The 26,824-nt window shown below is 42.3% G+C and overlaps 2 protein-coding genes across 9 annotated transcripts in view; both read right to left on the bottom strand.

Moving 5' to 3' along the window:
• The window catches only part of LOC133404923 (heterogeneous nuclear ribonucleoprotein L-like), a 20,319-nt gene extending 11,342 nt beyond the window's left edge, over nucleotides 1-8,977 (bottom strand). For all 3 annotated transcript variants that reach the window (XM_061681450.1, XM_061681452.1, XM_061681451.1), the window contains exons 1-6: nucleotides 8,810-8,977; nucleotides 7,792-7,907; nucleotides 7,095-7,332; nucleotides 6,936-7,021; nucleotides 4,431-4,527; nucleotides 4,264-4,336 (exon numbers count right to left, since the gene is read on the bottom strand). In XM_061681450.1, the coding sequence (XP_061537434.1) occupies nucleotides 4,264-4,336; nucleotides 4,431-4,527; nucleotides 6,936-7,021; nucleotides 7,095-7,332; nucleotides 7,792-7,907; nucleotides 8,810-8,887 (688 nt within the window). In that variant the 5' untranslated portion in view covers nucleotides 8,888-8,977. The remainder of the gene's footprint in view (nucleotides 1-4,263; nucleotides 4,337-4,430; nucleotides 4,528-6,935; nucleotides 7,022-7,094; nucleotides 7,333-7,791; nucleotides 7,908-8,809) is intronic.
• A 6,638-nt stretch (nucleotides 8,978-15,615) lies between these two features.
• On the bottom strand, nucleotides 15,616-26,328 carry srsf7a (serine and arginine rich splicing factor 7a). 6 transcript variants are annotated; one of them, XR_009768919.1, is made up of 9 exons: nucleotides 26,115-26,328; nucleotides 24,111-24,341; nucleotides 18,819-18,998; nucleotides 18,636-18,731; nucleotides 18,476-18,517; nucleotides 18,341-18,385; nucleotides 17,883-17,981; nucleotides 16,747-17,244; nucleotides 15,616-16,153 (listed from the first exon to the last, which is right to left on the bottom strand). XR_009768919.1 is itself a non-coding variant. In XM_061681999.1 (8 exons), exons 2-8 carry the CDS (start codon nucleotides 24,332-24,334, stop codon nucleotides 16,102-16,104), a joined length of 738 nt encoding a protein of 245 aa, XP_061537983.1. In that variant the 5' UTR covers nucleotides 24,335-24,341; nucleotides 25,374-25,596; the 3' UTR covers nucleotides 15,616-16,101. The 6 variants fall into 6 exon arrangements, 3 of the variants coding, with proteins under 3 accessions (XP_061537983.1, XP_061537984.1, XP_061537985.1); XR_009768918.1 differs by lacking the exon at nucleotides 26,115-26,328 and adding an exon at nucleotides 25,374-25,596; XR_009768920.1 differs by lacking the exon at nucleotides 26,115-26,328 and adding an exon at nucleotides 25,374-25,596 and having other exon boundaries at nucleotides 18,636-18,728.
• Nucleotides 26,329-26,824: the final 496 nt, after the last annotated feature.

The following is a 26,824-nucleotide window of genomic DNA, read 5'->3' as shown; positions in this document are numbered from 1 at the left end:
AGGCTGCGGTAGTTTCACCATTCCACAACTCATTTCATCGCACACCCATTGCCTCTTTTGCGGAGGGAGATAGATACAACTGGCCACCTCGGCGTCTTAACAAGCGCCGCCCGGTCCCACTTTCTGGAAGGTCCCCTTTTTCGTTCCCTTTTTGGAACAGTCCGCTTAGGAAGGGAGGAAGGGAGGCCGACCCCTGAGGCAACGCGGCCTCACACGGAAGGACTTAGCCAGCCTCTAGACTCTGAAAGATGGGAGACAAAGCATCGATACAAGGAGGCATGTAGAGAAGGACAAGGCTGAGTCAGCAGAAATGGGCCTGCGTGTTCTGTTCTGGTGGAGGTGTTGTCAGCAGTGTCTTCATCAGTCGGCTCTCCGTGCTTGGATCAGTTGCGGTGTGTGGTGGTTTTGACGAATCAGTGTGGCCCTTTTTGTCAGTTTTGGGTGGGTGTGCTGTCCTCACTGGTGTCGGCCTCCATTTTGGGGTGGCGGTGATGATGATGGGGGGGTGTGGTGTTGAAGCTTTTGGAGCGCCACGGTGTGTCTGGGACCAAGCGTAGCTCGGCGCCTTGTAGACGTGTGCGCTGTCGTCAAGGCTCCGGTGCGGAGCAGTGAGTGAGAGGAAATAAAGTCCTACAGAGTCTTGACTGAGGGGTGTAAGAGTGGTTGTGTCCTCAGTGGAGAACACAAGGTGGCGGCGGTGATGTCAGCGTGTGTCTGCTGCTCCCCTCCTGTGCTTTTATCGCAATTGTGCTCGAATGTAACTGTCGGGGATCAGTTGTGTTTCCAGAAAAAGACTCAAGGGGGAAGAAAATGTTAAAAGATGGAAGTGCACATTTGACAAGCTGCAGCTGTGTGCGCGAGAATGCCAACGCAAAGTGGCTGATACGAATGCATCTCACGAGATCGCAAGATTAAAACATTAAGTCTATGTGGGACATGAATGGCTAGTTAAAATTAAAGCATGAATGTCCAAATGTCCCAAAACTTTTAAACACCGTCTCACAGCCTGACAAGAGCTCTGTTCAGCAAACAAGTATTTAAACAAGTATTTAATTTCCAGCACAGATTTAGTTTTCTTCATTTTACTTGAAACACCAAGAACAAAAAAAAAAACATGTTTGTATTTATCTTCTTAAAAAAACTGAAGCACAAAATTTGTAACTTGACCCAAATTTTCAGGGAAATTGTAGTTGTACCTCGACGTATGAATGTGCCGACTTACGAGTTTATGGGAAAACGAGCCATCGTCGCTCGGCCGATGCTTTTGACTCGACTTGCAAGCAAAAAATTTTGTTACAAACGATAAGATGGTGTCAGTGAAGAGTTTGCCATATAGTGAACAATACTTACAAAAAAAGGCAAAATGCTTGCTTCAAGTTGTTTATTTCCACTCCCAGTTGAAGTTAAGTGATTCAACTTTTTTTTTTCTTTACACCTTTATTCCAATTAAGTGTTTGAAATCACCTCGCATTACACCACATTTTGTTTTGACATCTTAACATTGGTCAGCTTTGTTCAACTGCTACTCAAGACCATTGTCTGCACAGTTAAATGGTTTATAGAAGTGATTATTCAAGTGTGGTCCATGGGCTCTCTCTACTGCTATGCAAAAAAATAAAAATCTCTACCCAAGTACAGTTTAATTGTATTTAACTTTCAAGTTCGATATGCAGTGGATGCCCGCTATTCACAGGGGATAGGGACCGGGCCGAACTGCAAATAACAAAACATCTGGGTACACTTGACACCCATTCGAATTGCATTGAATAAATATATATTTATTTTATTTTAATCCCTGAATAAACGGGGATAAACCATCAATAAGGGTTTTGGGGACTGGTCCCCCACCCCCCAAAGAAACACAGAAAAAAAAAAAAAAAAAAGTCAATTTAAAAAAAAAAAAAAAAAATCCATGAATAGGTGAATTTTCAGGTGCCAAACCATGAGTATTGCGAGAGTCGACTGTATATGCTTTAATCTTTAAGAACTATTAGTTTTCAAGTCTTTATTTGGGTACAATTTGTAGTCAACCTTTATGTGCAAAACATTTTCATTGAACAATGAGGTTGTTGTTTTTTTGTTCATTTTCCGATAGTAATGTTCAAACTGTGCATAAGGTTATAGTGGCTTACAATATTACATATACTTAAACATAGATTCTGTATTATTTTATGAACACTTTGGCCTACTATGCTTGTACAACCCCAATTCCAATGAAGTTGGGACGTTGTGTTAAACATAAAAACAGAATAAAATGATTTGCAAATCATGCTCGACCTATATTTAATTGAATACACTACAAAGACAAGATAATTAATGTTCAAACTAATAAACTTTATTGCTTTTAGCAAGTAATCATTAACTTAGAATTTTATGGCTGCAACACGTTCCAAAAAAGCTGGGACAGGGTCATGTTTACCACTCACCTTTTCTTTTAACAACATTCAATAAATGTTTGGGAACTGAGGACACTAATTGTTGAAGCTTTATCGGTGGAATTCTTTCCCATTCTTGCTTGATGTACAGCTACAGCTGTTCAACAGTCAGGGGTGTCCGTTGTCATATTTTACGCTTCATAACGCGCCACACATTTTCAATGGGAGACAGGTCTGGACTGCAGGTAGGCCAGTATAGTACCCGCACTCTTTGACTACAAAGCCACGCTGTTGTAACACGTGCAGAATGTGGTTTGGCATTGTCTTGCTGAAATAAGCAGGGGCGTCCATGAAAAAGACGTTGCTTGGATGGCAGCACATGTTTCTCCAAAACCTGTATGTACCTTTCAGCATTAATGGTCCCTTCACAGATGTCTATGTTACCCATGCCATTGGCACTAACACAGCCCCATACCATCACAGATGCTAGCTTTTGAACTTTGCATCCATAACAGTCCGGATGGTTCTTTTCCTCTTTGGCCCGGAGGATGTCCACAATTTCCAAAAACAAATTGAAATGTGGACTCTTCAGACCACAGAACACCTTTCCACTTTGCATCAGTCGATCTTAGATGAGCTGGCCCAGAGAAGCTGGCGGCGTTTCTGGGTGTTGTTGATAAATGGCTTTTGCTTTGCGTACTAGAGTTTCAAGTTGCACTTACGGATGTAGCACCGAACTGTATTTACTGACATTGGTTTTCTGAAGTGTTCCTGAGCCCATGTGGTGATATCCTTGACACATTGATGTCGGTTCTTGATGCAGTGCCGCCTGAGGGATCGAAGGTCACGGGCATTTAATGTTGGTTTTCGGCCTTGCCGGTTACATGCAGTGATTTCTCCAGATTCTCTAACCTTTTGATGATATTATGGACCGTAGATGATGAAATCCCTAAATTCCTTGCCATTTCACGTTGAGGAACATTGTCTTTAAAATGTTCGACGATTTTCTCACGCACTTGTTCACAAAGAGGTGAACCTAGCCCCATCTTTGCTTGTGAATGACTGAGCAATTCAGGGAAGCTCCTTTTATACCCAATCATGGCACCCACCTGTTCCCAATTAGCCTCTTCACCTGTGGGATGTTCCAAACAGGTGTTTGATGAGCATTCCTCAACTTTCTCAGTCTTTTTTGCCACCTGTCCCAGCTTTTTGGAACGTGTTCCAGCCATAAAATTCTAAGTTAATGATTATTTGCTAAAAACAAAGTTTATCAGTTTGAACATTAAATATCTTGCCTTTGTAGTGTATTCAATTAAATGTAGGTTGAACATTATTTGCAAATCATTGTATTCTGTTATTTATGTTTAACACAACGTCCAAACTACATTGGAACTGGGGTTGTATTTTAATCATGGTCATGGTGGTAGTACTTTGAGCGCTCTCTATTTTTTTTTTAGGTGGTACTTGGTGTAAAATGTTTGTGAACCACTAGTTTAAAAGATTCCAATATATACCAGTAACTTAAAGCCTCACTAAAGCAGCAATGGTGTGACATTAACAATGTTCAGGCTGGCTGAGCTGAACAAGTGGTGACAAAACACCAGTAACAAGGTATACGTATATGTCGCATAGTTTCCGTGACAAAGCGCTCCTGACATTCCCGCCACACAGTCGCTGGCAAATTGTGGGTTGCTACTCAAGCGCTGATGTCACAACAGTGTTTTGTGTTGAAGATGAGAATGTTCCCTCTGCTGGGTGACTACATCACATGAGAACTACTTGTGACATTCGGTGGTGTTAACATTGTGATATGTACATGTTTGTACTAAGCAAGTTTTCGTCATGTCCGTGTGTGTGTGTGTGCGTGTGTGTGTGTGTGTGGTGTTACCTGCGCCACCCAGATTGGGATTAGTGTAGTCCCAAGTGTCCTGGTCATTCTTGAACACATTCAAACGAGTTGGCTGAGGAAACATGAAACAATGGCATGTTGCATAAACATGATTTATAAAAAAAAAAAAAAAAAGATTATTGCAGTGTGGGGTTCACCGGGTTTACCTTGGCGTATTCGATCTTCAGCGTGCAGCATCCAGAGTAGATGTCAGCTCCATTGAGAGAAGCTTTGGCTCGCTGGGCGCTTTGTACAGAGTCAAATGTAACAGCGAGTTAAGGGGTCAAGTTGTCCTGTGAGTGCAATGACATTTAAGTCACCACAACTAGGCATGTAAAGGAAATTACTATATCGACTCGAGTTTTTTTTACAGACTTGATAAATTCTCATTGCTGTCATGACCTGGCGGAAGTCAGACGGCTCCACTGCAAAGTGGCCTGCTACTAGAAGCTATGCTAGTACGTATTAACCGCTAGTAGGCTCGTGGAACAGCGGAGGCTCTGTCCAATACTCCACAGCCTTGCTCCATGTGCCGCGCATCTTTCCAAACAAAAGGGACATTTAGGGTAAAGTTAACCGTTTATTATGTTCGCTAGCCCGCAAGCTAAGGAGCTAAAACGCTTGCTCGACTACGCCAACATGAAAATGTCAGCGCCTCGCTCGGAGTTGTTGTGCGTGTGTCCCCACACAACACACAGACAGGAAAGTTAACCGTTTATTAACCATATGCGGATCGGCACATGGTATTCAGCCAGTAGTTGACTTAAGCATTATTATTATTATTATTATTATTATTTGATTTACAGGTGAAGGGCTGCCTCCAGTAGACACGACCACAGTCCTGCAGCTCGAGGACGGGCCTTATTTTTCTGGACTTCAGAGGCTTATTTTACATTCATGGTGATTGTTTTTTCATTCAAATTTGGAAAGCTTTTTAAAAACACTTCTCTGTTGAGTCTCAAATTTACAAGACATTTTTTGGCCTCTTTAGTGGGTTGATGACTCTACACCTCTGTGCCAAATGTTCAATTTTTTTTTTTTATGTAATTTTTGTGAACAGAGCCAGAGTGTTATATTCATCCAAAATGTTTTTTATTGTTGTAAATTTCAATCTCAACGATCATTCTTTAGAATCAAAAGTTGTCCTTAAAAAGGATGCACTTGAATTATGCTCCATCATATCAGTGGCATAAAAACAAAAATGACAATACTATCGTTGATTGCGATATATTCTTTTTCCCTTCCCTATTATGACAAGCTGTTAGATATATTTTAGAAGTTATCATTTATTTGCTTAGCTTGCATTAGTATTATGGACAATTTTTTAGAAAGAAAGATGTCTCGCCTTCAAGAAGATGACTCAGCATCATCCGATGGAAGGGCGCCTTGACCAAGGACGTGATCAGATGTGGTCGGGGACGTGACAGGTGTTGGTCTGGTCCCATGTTTTGTGTTGTGTCCGTGCGAAAGGCACAAGATGATAAATCCCAACGATACTGTTGCGAAAGGGGCTAACAAAACAACGTGATAATCGGCGAACCAATAACGAGTGACCCATTTGGACCCTCGACCGTAAGTTTCCCATGATTTATGTTGTGTCTTAGTGCTTAGAACATTATGTCTTGTAAAACCCTCCTATTTTCAAATAAATGTAGGAGCGACGGGGGAGATTGTTTAGAGCGTGTTGAGAGGCTGTAACCTGAACAATCTCCCATGCGCCCTCCTCATGAGAAAAAGAAGCCAGCGTCTTCATTCCTTTTGTGTCTATTTTTTATAATGTTGGGTGAGATAAATCCAACACAAGCCTAATCACAACCACCTCCATTTGGGTCCAACAAATTTGGGGTGGACAAAGTTTTGAAACCAACCGATGGTCCAGGTCATTTGTAGATGAGATACAAAAAAATATTTTAAACGGGAAGGAAACCCAAAATTTTTCGGGACAAAAATATGTTGAATGGGCCTCGACTAGTCGAAACATGGCACTCTTATTAATACGGCATTTGCGGAATAAGAATTAAACAGATAATCTCCATTTTCACCAATCTCATGGGGCGTCCATGTTGGGCAATATCGCCCTCTGGTGTCGACTGAAATTAACGTCACACGGGCCCTCACGCTTGCATTGTTAATGTCACGTGACCAAACCCAGAAATCAGGATAGCGGGCTCCCCGTGTATGCTGCGATAACTAGCAGAAGTATGGATTGATTACATGATGGTTTGAAATGTTTTTCTTTTTTTAACAAATTATTAACCAATTCAAATTATTGAAAATAACTTGCTCTCAACACCACGTTTAATAAACTTAAATTTCCTCAAAAATAATAGTTTTGGAGAAGTGAGTATTACGCCTGTCGGTGATAATCTGTAAATATTTTAAAATATGTTTTACATGAATAAATAAAATACACTGGCCAATTTTAGGAGGGGGAAATCCAAATTCATGCAAATTATTTCCCTCCCCAGGACTCTTGATCATGTAAATGCTTAGTGGGCCGGATTGAAGAATGCAGACTTTGCCCAACCATTGTCAAACAGGTTTGCTTGCACATCTATGCCAGAAAGTATCATCTTCTTGATAAAGAGAGGAATTTCGGTGGAGATTCTAAATGGAAAAATACTGTAAACCCCCTGAAAGTCCATGTGATATTTATGTCTCTGAAAGGATATTCCACCATGGCCTGCACACCGTTCTTCCTAAAGATGACAATTCTGTGGACTGGGCCGCAGTTGTTGCAAATGGTGTAGAGCACCTCCTGTATGGAAAAACATGGTATCTGTTATAGAGAGACAGAGCACAGGTTAATCCATATCTTTTGACTCACTCACCGTAGTAATGGGGTAAATGGGGTTCATGATGGTAAGCAGGAGGACGTTGTTGACGCTCCTCGAGTCGTCTGAGTCGCCCGGCCTGGAAATCTTCTGGCTGGTGGAGTAGTTAATGAAGGCTGGGTGGCTGGCAATATACACTTGGTTGTCAGCAGCGTAAGTCACCGCCGTGGACGAGCCGTTCATGTCCTCATACTCCACCAGCGCCTGCCGTTTCTTGGGCATCAACACTACGTAGCTTTTGCGGTGAGACGAGTGGGAATGTTATTGAGTGTTAGCGTGCACGTTAGTCCACAAAATTGAGCCACGTCAATACAGCATTTCAATCATGGTCAGTGCTCAGAACCTCTCATCCTCTGAAATTATACTGGTGTAACTTGTTAAACTAAGCTTGTGTAAATTGTGAATGCTGGGTGTGAAGTCTCACTCAGCATTCCCACCCCGATGTGCAATTGTATGTTTCGTTATGGCTTGGGGCACCTTAAAGGGCACTGTGTAAAATGGGCTGGTAGTTTATCGAAAAATTATGGGAATGCACTCCATTTTGTACCATTCTAAAAAAAGAGCTGCTTCTTTCTTTGAAATATGGTGACACTATTGAAGACATGACCACTCCTCATAATGAAGGGGTAGATTAACTAATCAAAGCACATTTTCTTGATCATAACAATGGAAATTTGATCTACGGTTTCAATACCTGATGGCTCCAAACTCTTGCAGGGCCTCAGTCAGGTCCGCCTCCGTAACGCCATCCACCAGTCCTCGGACGTGCACTACCACGGATGGAAGGGTCTTGTGGGGGTCTTCGTAGCCCTATCACAAATATGGATAGTGAGAACGAGCCATGATTGCCTCCTTAGTGTCATAATACATCCATCCACCCATTTTCTGTACCGCTTATCCAGACTAGGGTCGCGGGCGTGCTGGAGCCTATCCCAGCTATCTCCGGGCAAGAGGCGGTATACACCCTGAACTGGTCGCTAGCCAACATCACTTTTATAACGTGACATCCACAAAACGCAATGAGGAGATCTCAACGTTCCACGGGGAAATAAATGCGAATGTGATGTCGCGAATAGCGGGGTTCACTGTATACATTCCACATTGACCACCTCGTCGCCAAGTTGCGCCGGGAGGGATCACGTGAGAGTCGACGTTATATGTACAAGCGCTTAATATTTGCTGTTTTATCGTCAAACGTAGTATATAAATGGGGGCTGAGTTAGCTCATTAAATTAGCGGCAGGGCCACAAAGTACAACTGCTTATCTCTTCAAAAATAATTTGTAATCGAATAATAATTTGCATATTATTCCATTACAAAATAAATATTGTTACTGGACTAGCATTTGCACTTGAACAGCACGTTGCCAGTCAGGTAAAACCAAGGCTAACCAGTTACCAACCCTGCTAGCTGAAGGTTACGTAGCTACCGGCGCGAGAACAAAGCCTAGCTACGGGTAGGCCCAGCGGGGTAAAACGCCCGCAAACGCCGCCTTTTTACCGTGCATATTACGGTCGACCCGACAATTTGGGATCCAAGTAACACTTGCATCGTTAGGCAGACATTTAGAGGATAGGATAGAAATAGCTGTACGCAAAAGGAACAAAATTGAAGACTTCCAGAGGGAAGCTGCGCATTTTTTTTTTTAATCAGATGGCGCTCTCACGTTCATTGTGCGGGCAAGCCAAATACACCCACACAAACTTACTCACCGTGGACATTCCGTCGGTTTTCTGTCTTTTGGTTGCCCTGCCATCCTCGCTGTAATATCGGCTCGCCGCGGTTGCCATGTTGTCCGGATTTTAAAAGGATGGTGTTTAATTGTCGAAGCTATGAAATGGAGGCGCAACTTCAAGCAAAACTCCAGGGTTTAGTCTTCTCAACACTTCCCGGTATTGTTATTTCTGATAGGCCGAACCGCATGTCAATCTAAACGTCACTGTAGCCGCAGCCAATAGGAAATAAACATTTCTCAGCGTTTTTGCTTTTAAAAAAATCCAAATCCACCCAATGATATATACATTATATGCATGACAAAATACATTTGGTTACCAGAATATATATGAGAAAAAAAATTATATATATATATATATATATATATATATATATATATATATATATATATATATATATTGTTTTTTGGGTTTTTTTCTCAATTTTTTTGTGTATGTTCCATGATCAAAGGAGCAAGTCTATTCTACCAAACCAACGACTTTGGAAGAACTTGAAGGGGGAATACGAGAAGTTATGTCTTCCATCCCACAAGAGTTCCTTGTGAAATCAGTTAATGCAGTTCCCAGGCGGCTTGAGAAACTGGTGGCTAATGCTGGCGCCCATATCGAATTTTAAATAAAACTCCATGAAATACACTTTCTTCTCATGTTCATTTCTTGTAAGAATTATAGTTTAGAAATAAATTACAAGAACTTAAAAATAGGGAGTTACTTTTCAATCATATGGCATGTGCCCTGCGATTGGCTGGCAAACGGTTCAGGGTGCACCCCGCCTCTCGCCCGAAGATAGCTGGGATAGGCTCCAGCACGCCCGCGACCCGCGTGAGGAGAAGCAGGGCAGAAAACGGGTGCGAGCGCGCGTTGTGTGTGAGTGTGTGGTGCGTGTGTGTGCATATTGTGTATAAATTGTGTATTTAAAAACATTTTTCTTCTGAAACATTACTTTTATTTTTCAATCAGTGCAAAAAGAAAAACAAACTAACAGTAAATTAGGTGTATAGTTTGTATGAAAGACTATTTTGAGCTTTATCTGCTTAATATTTTTCTCAATAAACATTTTCTTTTTCTATTTGACCTTCCTTCTTTTCCCCTCTGACCTTCCTTCTTATCTCCCTCCATTGCTGGTTGGTTACTTTCAAATAAAGACAGGAAACCTGTCATGATAATTGCTGTGCCCAGCCTCAGGCATGCGGTATACAGTACATGCCCACATTTGTATTTCTATTTTTTTCTCCATGGGCGTTGGACTTCACAGTACTACTCCCCTGGATTGAATACGCCCACAACTCTCTCACCAGCTCCGCCACTGGTATGTCCCCGTTCATGGCCTGTTATGGTTTCCAACCTCCGTTGTTGAGGGAACAAGAGCATGCGGTCGCGGTTCCTGCAGTGAGGGATCACCTGCGCAGGGTCCAGGCCATTTGGAAGGACGTCAAACGGTTTGGCTTTCCTCCCGTGACCTCCCACTCCAAATCGAATCTCGTAAACTCACTCCGCTCTTTATTGGTCCCTCCCCTATCACCAAAATCATCAATCCCACATCTGTTCAGATAAAACTTCCGTAATCTCTCAAAATTCATCTGACGTTCCATGTGTCACTTCTTAAGCCTGTCTCCACCTGCGCTCCACTACAGTAAAAATCCACCAAAACCAAGAGAAAGAACGGGGAGTCAAAATAATGATGTCAACGTAAACTGCAATTAGTGATAAAATATTTAGATGATCTGATGTTATTGTACTGCAGATAAGAGTTTTCTTTTTTGTCCTGTTCGGTTGTTAGGTCAAGCAGAATGGAGGATCTGTATCCCTTTTATGCCGGAACAGTTTCACTGTGATATTTATTGAGAATCAGAGTCGATAAGTCGAACGGAACAAAGTTTCTCGAGGGGAGTGAGAAAAGGAGACAAAAGACAAAGCACTAACTGTAAACAAGATGAGAATCCTTATATAGCTAGAACAATGACACATTAGATATGAGTGTTGCATGGGGCAACCCTGTGAGGGAAGGATAGGACAAGGACAGGAGAAGAAGCATGCAGGACAAAGGTTGTGAACCCAGCTAGACAACTGAAGTGTGGTGGGAGTGGCTAATCACATTGTCTGATTTTTAAAGAATTTATTAGCAAATTATGGTGTAAAATATGTATTTGGTCAATAACGAAAGTTCATCTCAATACTTTGTTATCACCAAAAAGTTCTATTTTGATTTCATCTGACCATAAGACATTCTCCCAATCCTCTACTGGATTATCCAATTGCTCTCTAACAAACTTCAGACGGTCCCTGGACATGTACTGGTTTAAGCAGGGGGACACGTCTGGCACTGCAGGCTCAGTGTGTTACTGATGGTAGCCATTGTTACTTTGGTCCCAGCTTTTTGCAGGTCATTCACTCGGTCCCCCCATATGGTTCTGGGATTTTTGCTCACAGTTCTTGTGATCATTGTGACCCCACGAGGTGAGGTCTTGCGTGGAGCCCTCGATTGAGGGAGATTATCAGTGGTCTTGTATGTTTTCAATTTTCTAATAACTTCTCCCACAGTTGATGTCTTAACACCAAGCTGCTTATCTATTGGAGACTCAGTCTTCCCAGCCTGGTGCAGGTCTACAATGTTTGTTTCTGGCGTCCTTTGACAACTCTTTGGTCTTGGCCAAAGTGGAGTTTGGTGTGTGACTGTTTGAGGTTGTGGGTGTCTTTTATACTGATAACTACTTCAAACAGGTGCCATTTATACAGGAACGAGTGGAAGACAGAGGGGCCTCTTAAAGAAAAAGTTACAAGTCTTTGAGAGCCAGAAATTTTGCTTGTTTGTCGGTGACCAAATATTTATTTTCCACCATAATTTGCTAATAAATTCTTTAAAAATCAGACAATGTGATTTTCTGGATTTCTTTTCCTCATTTTGTCTCTCATAGGTGAGGTTAACCTATCATGAAAATTACAGGCGCCTCACATCTTTTTAAGTGGGAGAACTTGCACAATTGGCGGTTGACAAAATACATTTTGCCCCACTGTATATACAATATGTCATTGATTTTTTTTTGTTACTCTGATATTTTTTCTAATATATTCTATGATTAGATTTAGCCAGTGATTGATGTTAACTCATTCAGTGCCAGGCCTCCCAGTTAACATGGATATTTGACTTCTAAAGCAGTCAGTGGCACTGAATATGTTAACTTGTTTGTTTTTCCAGTTTAATAGAATTGTTTTCTTAGCGGTAGCTAACACGACGAGTAATGATTGGGAATATTTATTAGGGAGGTCGATTGTGCTTAAGTCGCCAAGTATGCACAATCTTGGGGAAAGTGGAATCCTGCAGTTCAAAATATAAGAGAGTTTCTGCGTAACCAAAGACCAAAAGCATGGAATTGGTGTGCATTCCCATATCACATGAAAATAGGTCTCTGGGGTATTTTGTGGTGCATTGCGCGTATATATTAGATGGAGAGAAGCCCATTTTATGCACAGTGTATTGAGTAAAGTGTGTTCTATGGAGCACTTTATGTTGTATAAGATGTAGATTTGTGTTTTTTGTCATTCTAAACGTATTGTTACATATCTGTGTCCAGTAATTACACTCAGCGGACATAGAAAGGTCTTCTTCCCATTTAGTGATTGGTAAGTGCATTGATTAAGTGCATGACATTAATTTATAAATTTTTGAGAGATTTTTTTTCCTTTGCGGAAGAAGCTTCACTATTTGCTTAACAAACTCTGGTGGTTCAAGGGTGCTCTGGTGTGTTGGTATTCTTTTATTTATTGCTGCTTTTAATTTATTGTATTGAAGAAAGTTTCCGCCTGTTATTTGGAATTCTTTGAACAGTTAATCACGTGTCCTAAAAATATTGTTAAATAGTTGTAGGTGGTCAATTCCATGTTGTTCGCGTGTGTTAAAATAAAGGGGTATATTGTTAATTTCGAAATCTGTATTGTGCCAGATTGGGGAGAGCATACTGGGAGCTAATTGAGATCCTGTAGCTTCTAAACTTTTCCACCAAGCCGTTAAGGTGGATGTGATTATTGGGTTCTTGAAGCATTTATGGCATTTAAGACTTGTGTAAATAAATAGGCGTTTTGGGAGTTTGATGTTGTAGCAGTCTATCTGTTCCAATTCTCGCCAAGAATGATGCTCCTCATTGTGGTGCATCCATTTGATGAGGTGATGTAATTGGTTAGCTAAATAATAGTCTTTAAAGTTGGGAGCATATTGGCCTCCTTCCTGTTTACTTTTCTGAAGAGTGGATAAACTAATTCTATTTTTCTTATTTATTTTAAATAAATATGTATTACAGCGGAATCTAATGTTTGAAACCTTTAAAATGTGGTCTTAAATGGAATCATTGAGAATAAATAATTTATTTGAGGTAAGGTTTTCATTTTTAATGAGGCTATTCTTCCCAGTAGTGATATAGGCAAGTTATTCGAGCATCTTAATTCAACTGAGATTTTTTCCAGAAGTGGTGTCTAATTTAGATTGGTTAGCTCTGTGAGTTTTTCTGCAAAGTATTAATACTGAAATACTGAATGTTTCCTATAGGAATGGGGTAATCAGAATCAGAATCAGCTTTATTTGGCAAGTATGTCCAAAAACACACAAGGAATTTGTCTCCGGTAGTTGGAGCCGCTCTAGTACGACAACAGACAGTCAATTTACAGAACACTTTGGAGACAGAAAGAAAAAAACAGTCACTGAGCAGTGAAGTGTTACTAGTTATCTGGTAATGCCGGTACATTTTTTTTTTTTTTTTTGACAATTGTGCAAAAAGATGCAGAGTCCTCTAGCACTTAGAGCAGTTCGAATGACTAATATTGCAATAGTCCGGTACAATGACCATTGTGCAAAGGGCGCTGAGACTTCAAGGAGTGTATGCGGTTTAAAGTGACGAATAGTGCGATAATCTGGGACAATGTTGGTTGTGCAAATGTTACAGATACTCCTCAATCAGTGTGCAAATGGAGCAGATGCTACTCTGGCATGAGTGGCCAGTATATGCAAATAGTGCAGCATGGCGAGACAACTACAGTGAGTACACGAGTAATACATAATTGGCCCCACAGAAATGTGACAACGAACTCAAGTGAAAAAATTGCCAGCATGTTGTAATGGAATTGTAGGTCAGGTGTTTAAGAAAGTTGATCGCAAGAGGGAAGAAGCTGTTGGAATGTCTACTAGTTCTAGTTTGCATTGATCGGTAGCGCCTACCTGAGGGAAGGAGCCGGAAGAGCTGGTGACCGGGGTGCGGAGGGTCCGATGACACCAGTCAAATCTGGGATTTGAAGTGCAGGATTCCATGAGCTTGCTGTTATTGGGAGTATTGTTTATTTTGTCCAGTTGATCAGAGTAATCGGATATTTGTGAAAATGTTTTAATGCGATTGAAGACTGCCTGAAGAGAAGACTTGGGTTCTTGTAAATAAAGAATATCATCAGCATACAGATTAATTTTGTGTTCAGTCACTGGCGAGCAGATTACTGTTAATATTAGCATTTTGACATATAACGAAAGCAAGAGGTTCGATGAATATTGTAAATAGCATTGGTGAGAGTGGACATCTTTGTCTGGTTCCTCTTTGTAAAGTAAAACTGTCATGTAATCCTATTTGTGGTGACGGTCGCTTTCGGCGAATTGTATAATATTGCTATGAGTAAATTTCTCACCTTTCTTGCTGATTAAGTGCATTTGCTTTCTTTACTGTGATTCGTCACATGTTGATGTCAATAAAAAAAAATCTGCACTGTGATTGACCAAATGTTTTGTATGAGAGTAATTTGCCAAACGACTCAGCAGTAAATATCGAAGAGTTAGCATGCTTCTGGTTATGGTTGACATGTTAAGGAAACGATGACTAATACATTGCAGCCCCACTAAAATGATGCCACTGGCCATAACATAATTCTTATGTACAGGCCCGTTCTAAGAAATTTGAATATCATGGAAATATCATTTCCATAATTCCATTCAAAAAGTTAAACTTTCATAGATTATAGATTCAGGGCCCGCAATTTAAACAAGCAAGTATTTATTTGTTTATTTTTACATAATTTGGGCTTCCCGCTCATAAAAACCCACAAAATCAGGAATTTAAAAAATTTGAATACTGTGTGTCACTGATGGTGTAGTGGTGCACTCGCCTGACTTTGGTGCGGGCAGCGTGGGATCAGTTCCCACTCAGTGACGGTGTGAATGTGAGTGCGAATGGTTGTCCGTGTCTATATGTGCCCTGCGACTGACTGGCGACTAGTTCAGGGTGTAGTCCGCCTTTCGTCTGAAGTCAGCTGGAATAGGCTCCAGCGCCCCGCGACCCTAACCAGGATAAGCGGTGTTGACAATGGATGGATGAATACGGTGTAATTGTGAAGAAATTATCCCAAATCTTGCAGGCCACAAATGCTTTAAATTGAGTGTCACACACACACAATAGTCATCAACTAAATTCAAAGCACCTGTACAGGTTTCCCCATGTGTGATTAAATTGCTTTAGTTTGGTTCAATTGTCTCAGTTGGGTTCAATATGGGGACGACCATCAATGATACCCTCCACAGGATGGGTAAGCCACAAAAGCTCATCGCTAAGGAGGCACAGAGTGTTGTGTCCAAGTATATCAAAGGAAGGTCTCGTGGAAGGACAAAATGTGGCAGAAGATGCACCAGCAAGAGATGAATGTGGGATTCAGCGGATTATCAAACAGAGAAGATTGACTGTTAGATATCAAGTAAGCCCTGACTGTTAGATATCAAGTAATGAACAATAACAGTAAAATGACAACAAAGTACCATGTAGTTATGTTGGGAGAGATTTATTTAAAAATAAAACAGCCACTGCACCTTAAACAATAGAAGCAGGAACAACTGTTTAAGCAGCCCTTCCAAAAATCTAACAAAATTACCACAAAACCTAACAATACACAGGAATAAACTGAAAGACAGACAAAAAAAACCCAAAAAAATCCATTTTTCACACCTAGCTTGAGTTTAAGAGGAAGAAAAAGGGCAGTGCGGCACAAAAATGTAAATCATGAAGGAAAGGAATGCAGGCCAGGATCATCTTCATGAAGAGTTCAAACCATGTTATTACACTAAGGAGTCAGGGTTAAAAGTCAACAATATTTAGCATGTTGAATCAACGACAAGCAATGGACATGAAGGATTAAGGAGGATGTCCTCTCAACCTGCACATCACCTAATAAAGAAATTAAACATAACCTGACATGGAAAACAATGTGGAGGGCTGTTGTAAAAGCGGACGGGGTGGGGTCTTGTTCTTCATTCAGTTGGCGCCTGGTGTTGGACTTCGGTGATGACTTGCTGAGCGGGAACGACTGAAACAGAAACGGTGAAGAGTCAGTTTGCTGTAGGGGAGAATGGAAGACCGAAGACAAACACCCTCACAAAACATGCACGCGCACACAGACAGAAATACACACACGCCACTTGGTGAAGAGTAACTTGCTGGGCCTAAAGGCTGTTTTACATGTATCGAAGTTCTAAAATGAGAACTAATGGAAACCTCCAGGGCAAAGTAAAAACAGTCTTGTCACCTGACCACTTAAAATTGGCGACAGCTTGAACTGTGAGGACAGAATTGCAGCTATACTCTTCATCAGCTACTAAAAAGACACCACAGGGAGGGGGAGGACGGGGGGGACAACCAGTCTGGCCAATTTATAGCACTAAAGGTTCACGTGAAATAGTTTCTGCCCATGTTGTAACCGTGCACTCTGAGACAACATTCACTCCCTCACTCACTCAGTCACTCACTCACAGCATGCTCACTCTCAACGTTTAGGTCTGTCACCACCACGTCCCCACTGTACATCAAGCCTGTGCATTTGCTTTGACCAGAAACAAGCTCGTCATGGGAGTAAAGAGGGTAGATAGAGAGGATGGGGTGGGAGGAGGGGGTTGTCGTTACCTTTGGAGACACTGGCAGAAACAACAAGTACAGAGAAGCGAAGGATGAAAGCACTGAAGGACGGATGACTACGCTCTTGAAGACTGATCTCTGGTCAGCTTGCTCTCATTTTCAGAAGCTAAGACAGAGGCCGCAGAGCTCTGGCAGGTAGGTAGTAGGGGGTCTGGTAGGTAGGTAATGGAATTTAAATGGTCAAACTCTGAATTGTTCGTGTTGGCGCTCTGGTAGATCTGCCGTCTGGCTGGCGGCCTTGGGTGACTCTAGGAGAACAACGGTAAGAGTGCGCGGGCTGATCTCGTCTGAGCGTGTGCGTCGGTCGGACAGACGGTCACCCAATCACTGCACCGGGGGAGGTTCTCGCTGTCTAATGCCAGGCGAAGGCTGATCTCAGGTCAGCGCTTAAGTCACCCTCCCGCAGGACGTACACACCGCCAGCTGGCAGACCCTGGGCCTGGGATCAGCTGTAGTGTCAGCGCAGTGCGCAGCTCCCAGCACACACTTTAAAGAAAATATGGAAAATAAACAAAAATGTGCGGCAAAGATGCTCAGATTTAGCTGCAGCTCTGTATGTAAATTTGTCTAGCCACACTCAGGCGGGGAATCACCAATTCATAGCACGTATACATTTAAATTAACCAAAGTTCATTTAGTGACAAGAATTTTGCGAAGCAAGAGAACATCAACAGTTCACACGCTCTTCGACAAAGAGACTCAATTGAATAGTTGAGACAAACATCTTTGCTTATTCGGCCCTACACCTCACACAAGCCCCTTGTGGCGGTCCTCTATTCCCCTGCCACACCAACATGGCCGACGACAGAGACGGAAGATTCAGATGGGTCAGCGTCGAGGGTTCGGGTCCTCTGGTCGCTTGTCTCGTAGCGTAGACGTTGGCGAAACATGGCCAGTTCGGAAGGAAGACCTGGTCAACACGCCTGCCTGAAGTTGTGACTAGCTGGACGACTGACCCTCTCCTAGGACTCAACAGCTGTGGCTCCAGCTGAGATATGACAGACTTGCATAAAACTTCCTGGTGCTTCTTCCTGCCAAGTGTTACTTGCCGGACTGGACAGGACTAAATGCTAGAAAGCTACTTGATGGCCTATAATGCTCCGAATGACAGCTTGGCCGCTTACCTGTTCCTTTTGTGATTGGCTGACGGGGATCGAGAGCGGGAACGCGAGGCAGAGCGGCCTCTTGGTGCAGACCTGGACCGTGAACGAGACCTGGAGCGACTGTATGGGGGTTAAAAAAAAAACAAAAAAAAAATTTTTTTTTATACTACACTAAAACCAGTACTAAAAAGAAAAGGTGATAGAAATTAGTTGAAGAGCTGAAGCTTAAGCTTTTGTACTCAATGGCCACATTGCTTTTTAAACTAGACAGATGGGTCAGGTCATACGTAGCTTAAAAAAAAAAAGAGAACAAAAATTAAATATGCCCTGCGCTTATGGACCTATCTGTACTTTGCATTTGTAATAGCAAGCACTTGCCCTTACAACACAAATTAAATATCAATTTCACAAGGGGACAAGCAGACAGTGACTTCGGCAATCAAATCAAGATGTTTGTCCAAAATTTGAAAGCATCCTACCTTCTCAGTGGAGTCCTAGACTTGGACCGTGCCGGGGAGCCAGACCTGATGTTACAACCAAGACAACAGGTTGGATAATCACAGCTGTGGTAGGAGCACATTGAAACTGAAATTATTGCAGCCCACGTGTGTTACCTGCTTCTGCGCCTGGAGTAGGATGGAGAGCGACGGCGGCTCCTGTTTTTTTTGGAGACAAAAAAAACACAAGTAAAACAAGTAAAAAGGATCACACGAATAAGTAAACCAGTATGAGGAATGTAAGGTTTAAGGTACGATTCCACTGAGCCTTACTTACCGGCTGCGGCTATGGCTGCGAGAGTGAGAACGCGATCGGTAGCGGCGCCCACGCGATCGGGACCTGGACCTTGATCGAGAGCGGGAACGAGACCTGCTGCAGGAGACAAAATTTGAGTTAAAAAGTTTTGTGGAGGTCTGTTGGGGCATCAATCAGCTGGGAAGCACGTGCTCCCTCGCCCACCTGCTGCGGCGGCCTCCTCCTCGCTTGCTGAAGCGGTAGCAGTCGTAGGCATAGTGGCCACGGTCACCGCACTGATAGCAGCGATCATTCGGGTCAAACTGGCGTCGACTGGGGCGACCGCGTCCCTTCCTGGACATGCCCGTTGACATCTCCACACGTACACGGGACCCACACAGTAGCCTTTGGACAACAAAGGGCCAGTTAAGACGACCTTCAACCTTGTTGTTGTTGTCTGACATCTGGTAAGAAATGGAGACTTCCTACCATTTTTGAAATATCAAAATTGCACACTATTTCCAGACCCTAAATACCAGACATCCCGGTTAAAAAAAAAACTTAATTTTCAGTATTAAAAAGATATAGCACGAGAAGTTGCTAAGTTACCTGTTGCGCAGAGAAATCAACCATGCCAATAAATGTGACAATCTGGAAAATTGTCTACGTCGTAACAACATACGCATGTACGGTGTAGCCGAGCAGTCTGAAAGGGATGACATGATAAACTTTGTGTAGCATTTTTTGAAAGGTGCGCTAAAGTTACAAGATGGGCTCGACAAAGTGGAAAGAGCTCATCGTGCGCTCGGACCGAGACCAGAAGGCATAGCCCCACCAAGCTCCATTATTATCTGCTTCTTGGATTTTCAGGTGAAACAAGCAGTGCTGCAAGAGGCATGGAAACAACGCAACATTCAGTTCGAGGGGCATACAATCTACTTTGACCAAGATTATTCTACTGAAGTGCAGAGGAAGAGGAAAAAGATGTGTGAAGTGATAAAAAGGCTTAAGTCGAGAAACAAGGCTCAGTCACCCTACCAAGCCCAGCTGAGAATTTTCTGGACTCTGGCACCAAAGTTTTCACTTCTTTACTGGAGGCACAACCCACACTAAAACAACTGGGAGTGAACGTGGTGCTGGATGAAAGAGAGGTCCTGGAGATGGAGATGGCCTGAGATGCTTGGACAACGCAGCCCGCGGAAGAGGACGCAACACACCGAAGATAGACGGCTCATTCATGAAAAGGAGGGTAACGATTGGAACACTAAAAGTCGTTGAGTAAAGTGATCGTTTAGGCTGGTTTTCTTTTATCGGAAAATATGGTTTGTACATTTTGGTTTGAGGCTTACAAGTCAAATATTAACATTTATTACCTGAAGTCTGTCGGGGATTGTGGAATGTACCACTGTTTGTTTAACAAGAGCTCTGCTTTGGACGATCTGAACACAACCACAGGTCTTCCTGAGAGATCGTCTCCACTGCACAAAGTGCACCTCCCCCAGAGAGCATTTGCTCTTTGCCCAAAAGACATCTGGGGTGGAACGGTCTTAACTAGTTTTCAATCATTCTTATTGCAAGGGCTAACCACTGGTTAAATGGAAGTTCTTAAGGACATGTTAGGTTCTATAGTGTTGTTTGCACTGTTGTTGATTTTTAGTGTTCCGTGGCTCTCGGCATACGCGTCTTGTCTGTTTTTAGTTAACGGTATGGGTGTACTCAAGGTGGTTAGTTATAATATAAATGGTCTTAATCAGCCCATAGAAAGGACATTATTTTTGTCCCAATTGAAAAAAACAATTGCTCAATTGCCTTACTCCAACAGACCCATCTTGATGACAAGGAAGACTATAAACTCAGGAGGGAATGGACAGGTCAGGTTTTAGCTCCTCATGCAGAGAGGGGATAAAACAGGAAAAATCAGAAAACGGGAAAAAATCAGGGCGCAATTTCAAGAAAAACAAAGACGTTGCAGAGTCTAATAAAAGAGAAGGGCTTGGTCGACGTATGGCGTCAAAAACACCCTAAATAACGATACCCTTTTTCCCAAAGTACATAGTTATTCCAGAATAGATACCTTTTGCGTGCCAAAAAAGAGACAAACTGAAAAATTGCCATATAGAGCCGATAATTTCAGATCATGATCCGCTTGTCCTCTCTTGACCTGGATAAAAGTAATAATTCAAAGTTATGGTGGCTAAATGTAGCCATTAATAATTCAAAGGTTGTACAGAATATTAAGGAAGAATGGAAATATCTAGAGCAAAATGACAACAGAAAGGTACCAGTCTCTACATTATGGGAAGCAGCAAAAGGAGTCATGAGAGGAAATTTAGTTGTCTCTCATCTAAACTCAACAAGGATAGAGACATGGAACAACAAAAATTGGAAAAATAAATTTCCGATTTAGAGGGGAAACATAAGAGGACAAATGATGTAAACACTATGAATTCTTTCAAATGTTCAAGGCAAAAACTTGACGACAAAGCAGAGGGAGCCATGCGTTTTGGTAATCAAAGATATTACGAATCAGGAAACCGAGCTAGTAGGTTATTAGCATTCCAGTTACGTAAAGCCCAGTCCAACCGCACAGTTGCAAATATTTTACATCAGACTTCCAAAAGAATGGTATTTCACCCCAAAGACATCGCTGACGCAAATTTGCTCCAAAATGGACGGGGCCGCCTTATAATGCGGCGCGCCTTGTGTGCAGAGTTCCAAAATCTATAAATGTTGTTGTGCGATGAGCGCTCCGCTTGACTGACTGGGAGCATTTCCTGCCGACACGCTGCTTATACAGAGGAAAACCGGACATGGCTGAGGACAGCATGCGGATGTAAAGGGGGAAGGGTGCGCGTGGAGGACAACGCTAAAGGCACGCCCCCAGTAGGTATACAGCACCGGTATGTGCATTGTGCAAAACAACATCGGTTTGGCTAAGGACCCCCGTAAATGGCACCTACGAAGAGACACGCTTACGAACCACAGTTTAAACTGCAAGCTGTCAGTTACGTGGAGGATCGTTGGGAATTGAGCAGCAGCGAGAGATTTCAAGATCAACGAATCCATGGTGCGTAAGAGGAGGAAGCAGGAAAAAGAACTTCGCCAAGTCAAGAAGACAAAGCTGAGTTTCTGCGGAAACAAGGCGAGGTGGCCCGAGTTAGAAAACCAACTCGAGCAATGGATTAATGAGCAAAGAACAGCCAGGAGAAGAGTCTCTACAGTCACCATTCGACTGAGGGCAATAACGCTTGCAGAAGAAATGAAAATTTTATATTTTCAAGGAGGTCCGTCTTGGTGCTTTCGTTTTATGAAACAGCGCCATCTATCCATCCGGGCCAGGACTACCGTGGCGCAGCAAGGTCTGGCGGATTACAAGGAAAATCTTCCGCTCCTACTGCAGTAAAAAGATTGCCGACAAACACATCCAGCCCAACCACATCAACATGGACGAGGTGCCGCTCACTTCCGACATCCACACTGTAGAGAAGAAGGGGACCACCACGGTAGTGATATGCACAACAGGGCACGAGAAGTCGGCTTTTACTGTTGTGCTTGGTTGCCATGGTAATGGACAGAAACTGCCAACTATGGTGATTTTTAAGAGGAAGACGCTGCCTAACGAAAAATTTCCAGCCAAAGTCATCATTAAGGCCAATTAAAAGGGCTGGATGGACGAGGAGAAACTGAGTGGCTGAGTGAGGTGTACGTAAAGAGACCGGATGTTTTTTCCCCCCACGTGTCACCGTCCCTGTTGATCTGTGACTCAATGCGCGTCCATCTCACAGCCGCTGTCAAAAACCAAGTGCAGCTTGCCATAATTCCGGGATCCTTGATGAAGGAACTCCAACCGCTGGAAATTGGTGTAAACAGGGCGTTAAAAGTGAAGTTGCGAGCGGCATGACAGACGGCGAACACAGCTTTACTAAGACTGGGAGGCAGCGCCGGCCGAGTTACGCCACCATATGTGAATGGATTGTGGATGCTTGGACTAAGGTTATCTGCTTTGACTGTTGTCCGAGCTTTTGCGCAAGCCGGCATCATTGCTGAGCAGCCCCCAAGGCAACGAGACTGACTCCAACAATGACGAGAGGGAACCCGGCGTGTTCGTTTGAGAACTTGCCCAGCTGTTAATTTTGGATACAGAACATGAGGACTTTGATGGATTTGTGGATGAGAATTGATAAAAAAAATAACGTGAGTACATTGTTAAATACTTATATAAAGTACAACCGAACTCAGTTTTGCTCCCGCTGCCTTTTTAAAAACATTGTTTTAGGGTGCATGCATGCTACCGTATGTTTTAAGCTCACGTATGTTTTACCATGCCTGCGCCCAATAATACGGTGCGCCTTATGTATGTTTTCAATACAGAAATAGACCCCGTAACTGAGACTGCGCCTTTTAATACGGTGCACCCTATGGTCGTGAAAATACAGTACATCGTCACTGAAAAGCCGCAAGTGAAGCGAAGCTCGGTTGCTGTGGTGTGGGATGCCGAATTGATAGGAAAATATGAAAGCAAAAGACAGAAAATTGCAAACGTGTGCAGCAAGCACCCATGACGTGCAATCGTAAAAACGTAATCGTGGCCGCAAGACGAGGTAACGTAGCGCTTTAGCCCAGATTCGCTACTTTTTTGTCATTCCGATTGAAGATAATATGAAAACTGTTGACATAAAATAATCTATTCCAACCAGGTGTATACATGTGCACTATATTTAATCAGCCGTGTGATATGTGCACAGAGCAACCACTTGATCCTCTGCTCGGAAGCAGTCATATTTACGTGCGTAAACAATGGCTTGTTTATTACGAAGGTGACAACTTCACAAACACAGCATAAGCAAACATAACATTCATAAAAGGTGTTTGTAAATTTTCTCGGTGGAGTCACTGGGACAAAATGGCAAGTATACTACCATCTGATCTGTAAGTGGTTACACTGAGTCATGTAAAGTGAAAAACGTGACAAAGGTGTTCAGAAAGGAATAAGGGTAAAACGGATCATGTACCCAAACAGAAGGGTTTTGGTGGTTTCTTCATTTTAGTTTGAACAAACTTAACACTTCCAAAATTTCTAGTAGTATAAAGAATATTTGTCTTATTCCTAGTCAGCTTTACCATGCATGTTTTTGGGATGTGGGGGGAAACCAGAGTGCCCATTGAAAACCCACAAGGTGAGGCCGGATTTGAACCCAGGTCCTCAGAACTGGCAAGGTGTGCTAACCAGTCGTCCACCGTGCCATCTTAATAGAGAAGCAAGAAAGGAAAGCATAACAATACTGACTTGAATGCAAAATAATAAGGGCCTTATTTTTCATGATTTTAGAGGAATTAAAATATTTATTGTGATAGTTTTTGGGAAAATATACAGACTTAAAAAATTATCGTGAGATGCCTAATCATACCACTTCTATAAATAAATGCGTCCAGTAACATTCGCTTGCGCCATTTAAGAATCTAGTTCACTGTGATCATGTTTTTATTCTTCTCAACATGAAAGTAAACTGGACTTACTTTCCGTCCATGCCTTTCACAGCATCCTCAGCGTCTCTTGGGTCCTCAAACTCAACAAAGGCAAAACCTGGTGGGTTCCTGGCAACCCAGACGGTCCTCAATGGGCCATAGTAGCTAAAGGCCCGCTCCAACTCCCCCTTGGCCGCGCCGTTGCCCAGGTCACCCACGTACACCTTGCAGTCGGTGGCCCGGGACGAACTACGAGACGACGAGTAGTAGGACATCTCCTGGCTACAAGGGGTGGGAGAAAGTGGTTCATTATTAGGGATATGTAAAACGTTTTCTTGATAAAAAAACAACAACAATGTGGTGTGTTGGGGGGGCTGTTATTGGGTCAATTGCATCTCAATATGGTTAACTGATTTGAGAAAACCTTGGTCTACCCCTAACCTAACCTAAGTTTTCATTTAACTTCAAAAGGACATGCTGCAGAGCTCCCTCCATTCTTTGTTCAAATTTTAAAACAAATCTATTGAAACCAACGTTGCTAATCTGAAAAGATGTTTCAATAAGGTTTAAGTTACGTGTTGGGGTTTGCATCATTTAAATCTTTGCCAATAGTTTCCCGTTTTAAAGCGGCTCTAAATATCAGTTATCGGCCGCCGAAACAACTCTGCATCGCCCCGGAAAGAAACACATCGGTCTTTCGCTAATACGGAAATGAACTCAGTTACAAGATTTGTCACGGAAACGAATGAAACTCCTAAGTAAAAAGTACCATTGTGCAAACCAAAACTCTAGGGTAAACTAAGTAAAGGCGTGCTAAAGCTTGAATAAGCATAGCAGCACCAAAAGGATACATCTACTTATTATTAAATGCAAAGATTGACAAACGTAATTAACGATAACGGTTGTGAGGTCGTGAATATAGCTAATATTTAGTAGCTTTGTTCTAGCTGCTGACTGTTCAGTGCATCTACCGTAACTTAATTAAACTTATAATTTTTGTGTTTAATGAAATTGTGGGTTAAAAAGACTGTTCGGTTGCCGGTTTTGCGCTGAATGTTCGTTAGCCGTGTTTGCGGCCATTTGACGTCTCGCGTGTTAATGGCGGACGAAGCGACGAAGCTCAACACGCTACATTGGTTATGAAGTTAACGGCTTAATATTTAACATATATTCCACGACAGTCGATACATTTCCCAGGTAGTAATACATTGTAAGTGGAGTTCTAAACGGGATTTAGGCGTCGAAAGGAACACGAGGGGAAGGCCTCACGCTCAGCCTCCACCACAACAATGGCTACCACACGCGTTTACCTACCTTCTTCCGCGATTGCCTCGACAATCTCTGATTCAGTTCCAAATCGCACAAAATAAACCCACCCTGGGGAAGGCTCTCTTGTTTTCTTTCCAGCCACCGGTGCAGGCCGCTTCTAAACAACGAATAAATCACGAAAAGAGCCACTGGGATTTGCGTTAAAGAATTTGACGCATGACTCCGGCGACAGAGGTTAACTGGAGAACATACGGGTAACGAGACAAAGCCCGGGAGCTGATCACATGACTTCCGCAGCTGCGTACTGATAGTGACACCCATACATCACTTCATTGTTAAATGGGATCTTAGTACTGTGAAATTCACTGTCCTTTTGAAAAGACTTTTTGGTGTAACCTTTGTATTTTTTGTCAAATGTTATATTGATGAAAGCTTTTTGTTATTTTGGAAAATGTTCTTTTTGGTTTTTCTTAAAACAATATGCGAAGGTCTTAAGTAGATGCATTTGGTTAATCTACTTATACTGTTGTCTAAATTTCAGATACATAAAAAGTAAGTTTGGAGGAAGGAAGCCATGTTTTATACAATTGTAACAAGTTCAATCAGACAATTAAAACTGTTACTCATAGTTGTCAAACTCAAGGCCCGGAGGCCAGATGCGGCCTGCCACATCATTTTATGTGCCTCGTGAAAGCAAGTCATGTGCGTCAACTTCAAAGATTCTTGCTAAAAGCTTTACCAAAATTCCAAATTGTGATATGTAATGAACAATAATCTGTTACCAACCTGTTGTTGAACAGTAGTTGAACAAACTATTATCCTTGTCTCCTGATTTCAAAACTTGTTATCCCTCCATTTGTTGTGTATTGTTAGGGACAACATCAAATTGTCAATGGTCAATAGATCATGGAACCTTCAATCGTCCCTGTGCGTTCGTTTTCTTTGTCTAAAAAGAGAGGAAAAAATAAAGACACCAGAGGGCTCAGTCTCAGGGTTCATTCAATCAACTGTACACCAGAGTGCAAGTCCACTAAATGAGACACTTCGTTTATTGAGCTGACTACTTTTTATACACATCAGGAAGGTTTCGTTATGACTGTTCAGCAGATGCTTTCTCTGGCCTTGGGTGTTATCACAGAATGGGGGAGTCAGATTAAAACCACCATTCCTCAGTAATCTAAACTCCTACATAATTTCATGGATAAAACTTAATCATGTATCACCCTAGTGTTTTGGAAACGGAACTTAATGATTAGATAATGGAACGTAGCTTCATAAGTATGAAATAAAACAATCCAACAGTATATGTAATAATATGATGAGGCGAATAAACATCTATATGGATTCAGTCATAACGGAATTCTGAAGGAAATTGTACTTACAAAGTATCCCGTGACAAAAATGAGTTTGACACCCCTGCCAGTGTAACTGCTTGTATTGAATCCTGTATTTTTGTATAAATGTGCATAGCATAATTGGGTGGCAACCAGTTCAGG

The sequence above is a fragment of the Phycodurus eques genome, chromosome 7 (genome assembly GCF_024500275.1).
Source record: "Phycodurus eques isolate BA_2022a chromosome 7, UOR_Pequ_1.1, whole genome shotgun sequence".
In the NCBI taxonomy this organism is placed as follows: domain Eukaryota; kingdom Metazoa; phylum Chordata; class Actinopteri; order Syngnathiformes; family Syngnathidae; genus Phycodurus; species Phycodurus eques.
This window is presented reverse-complemented; position numbering and strand designations above follow the sequence as displayed.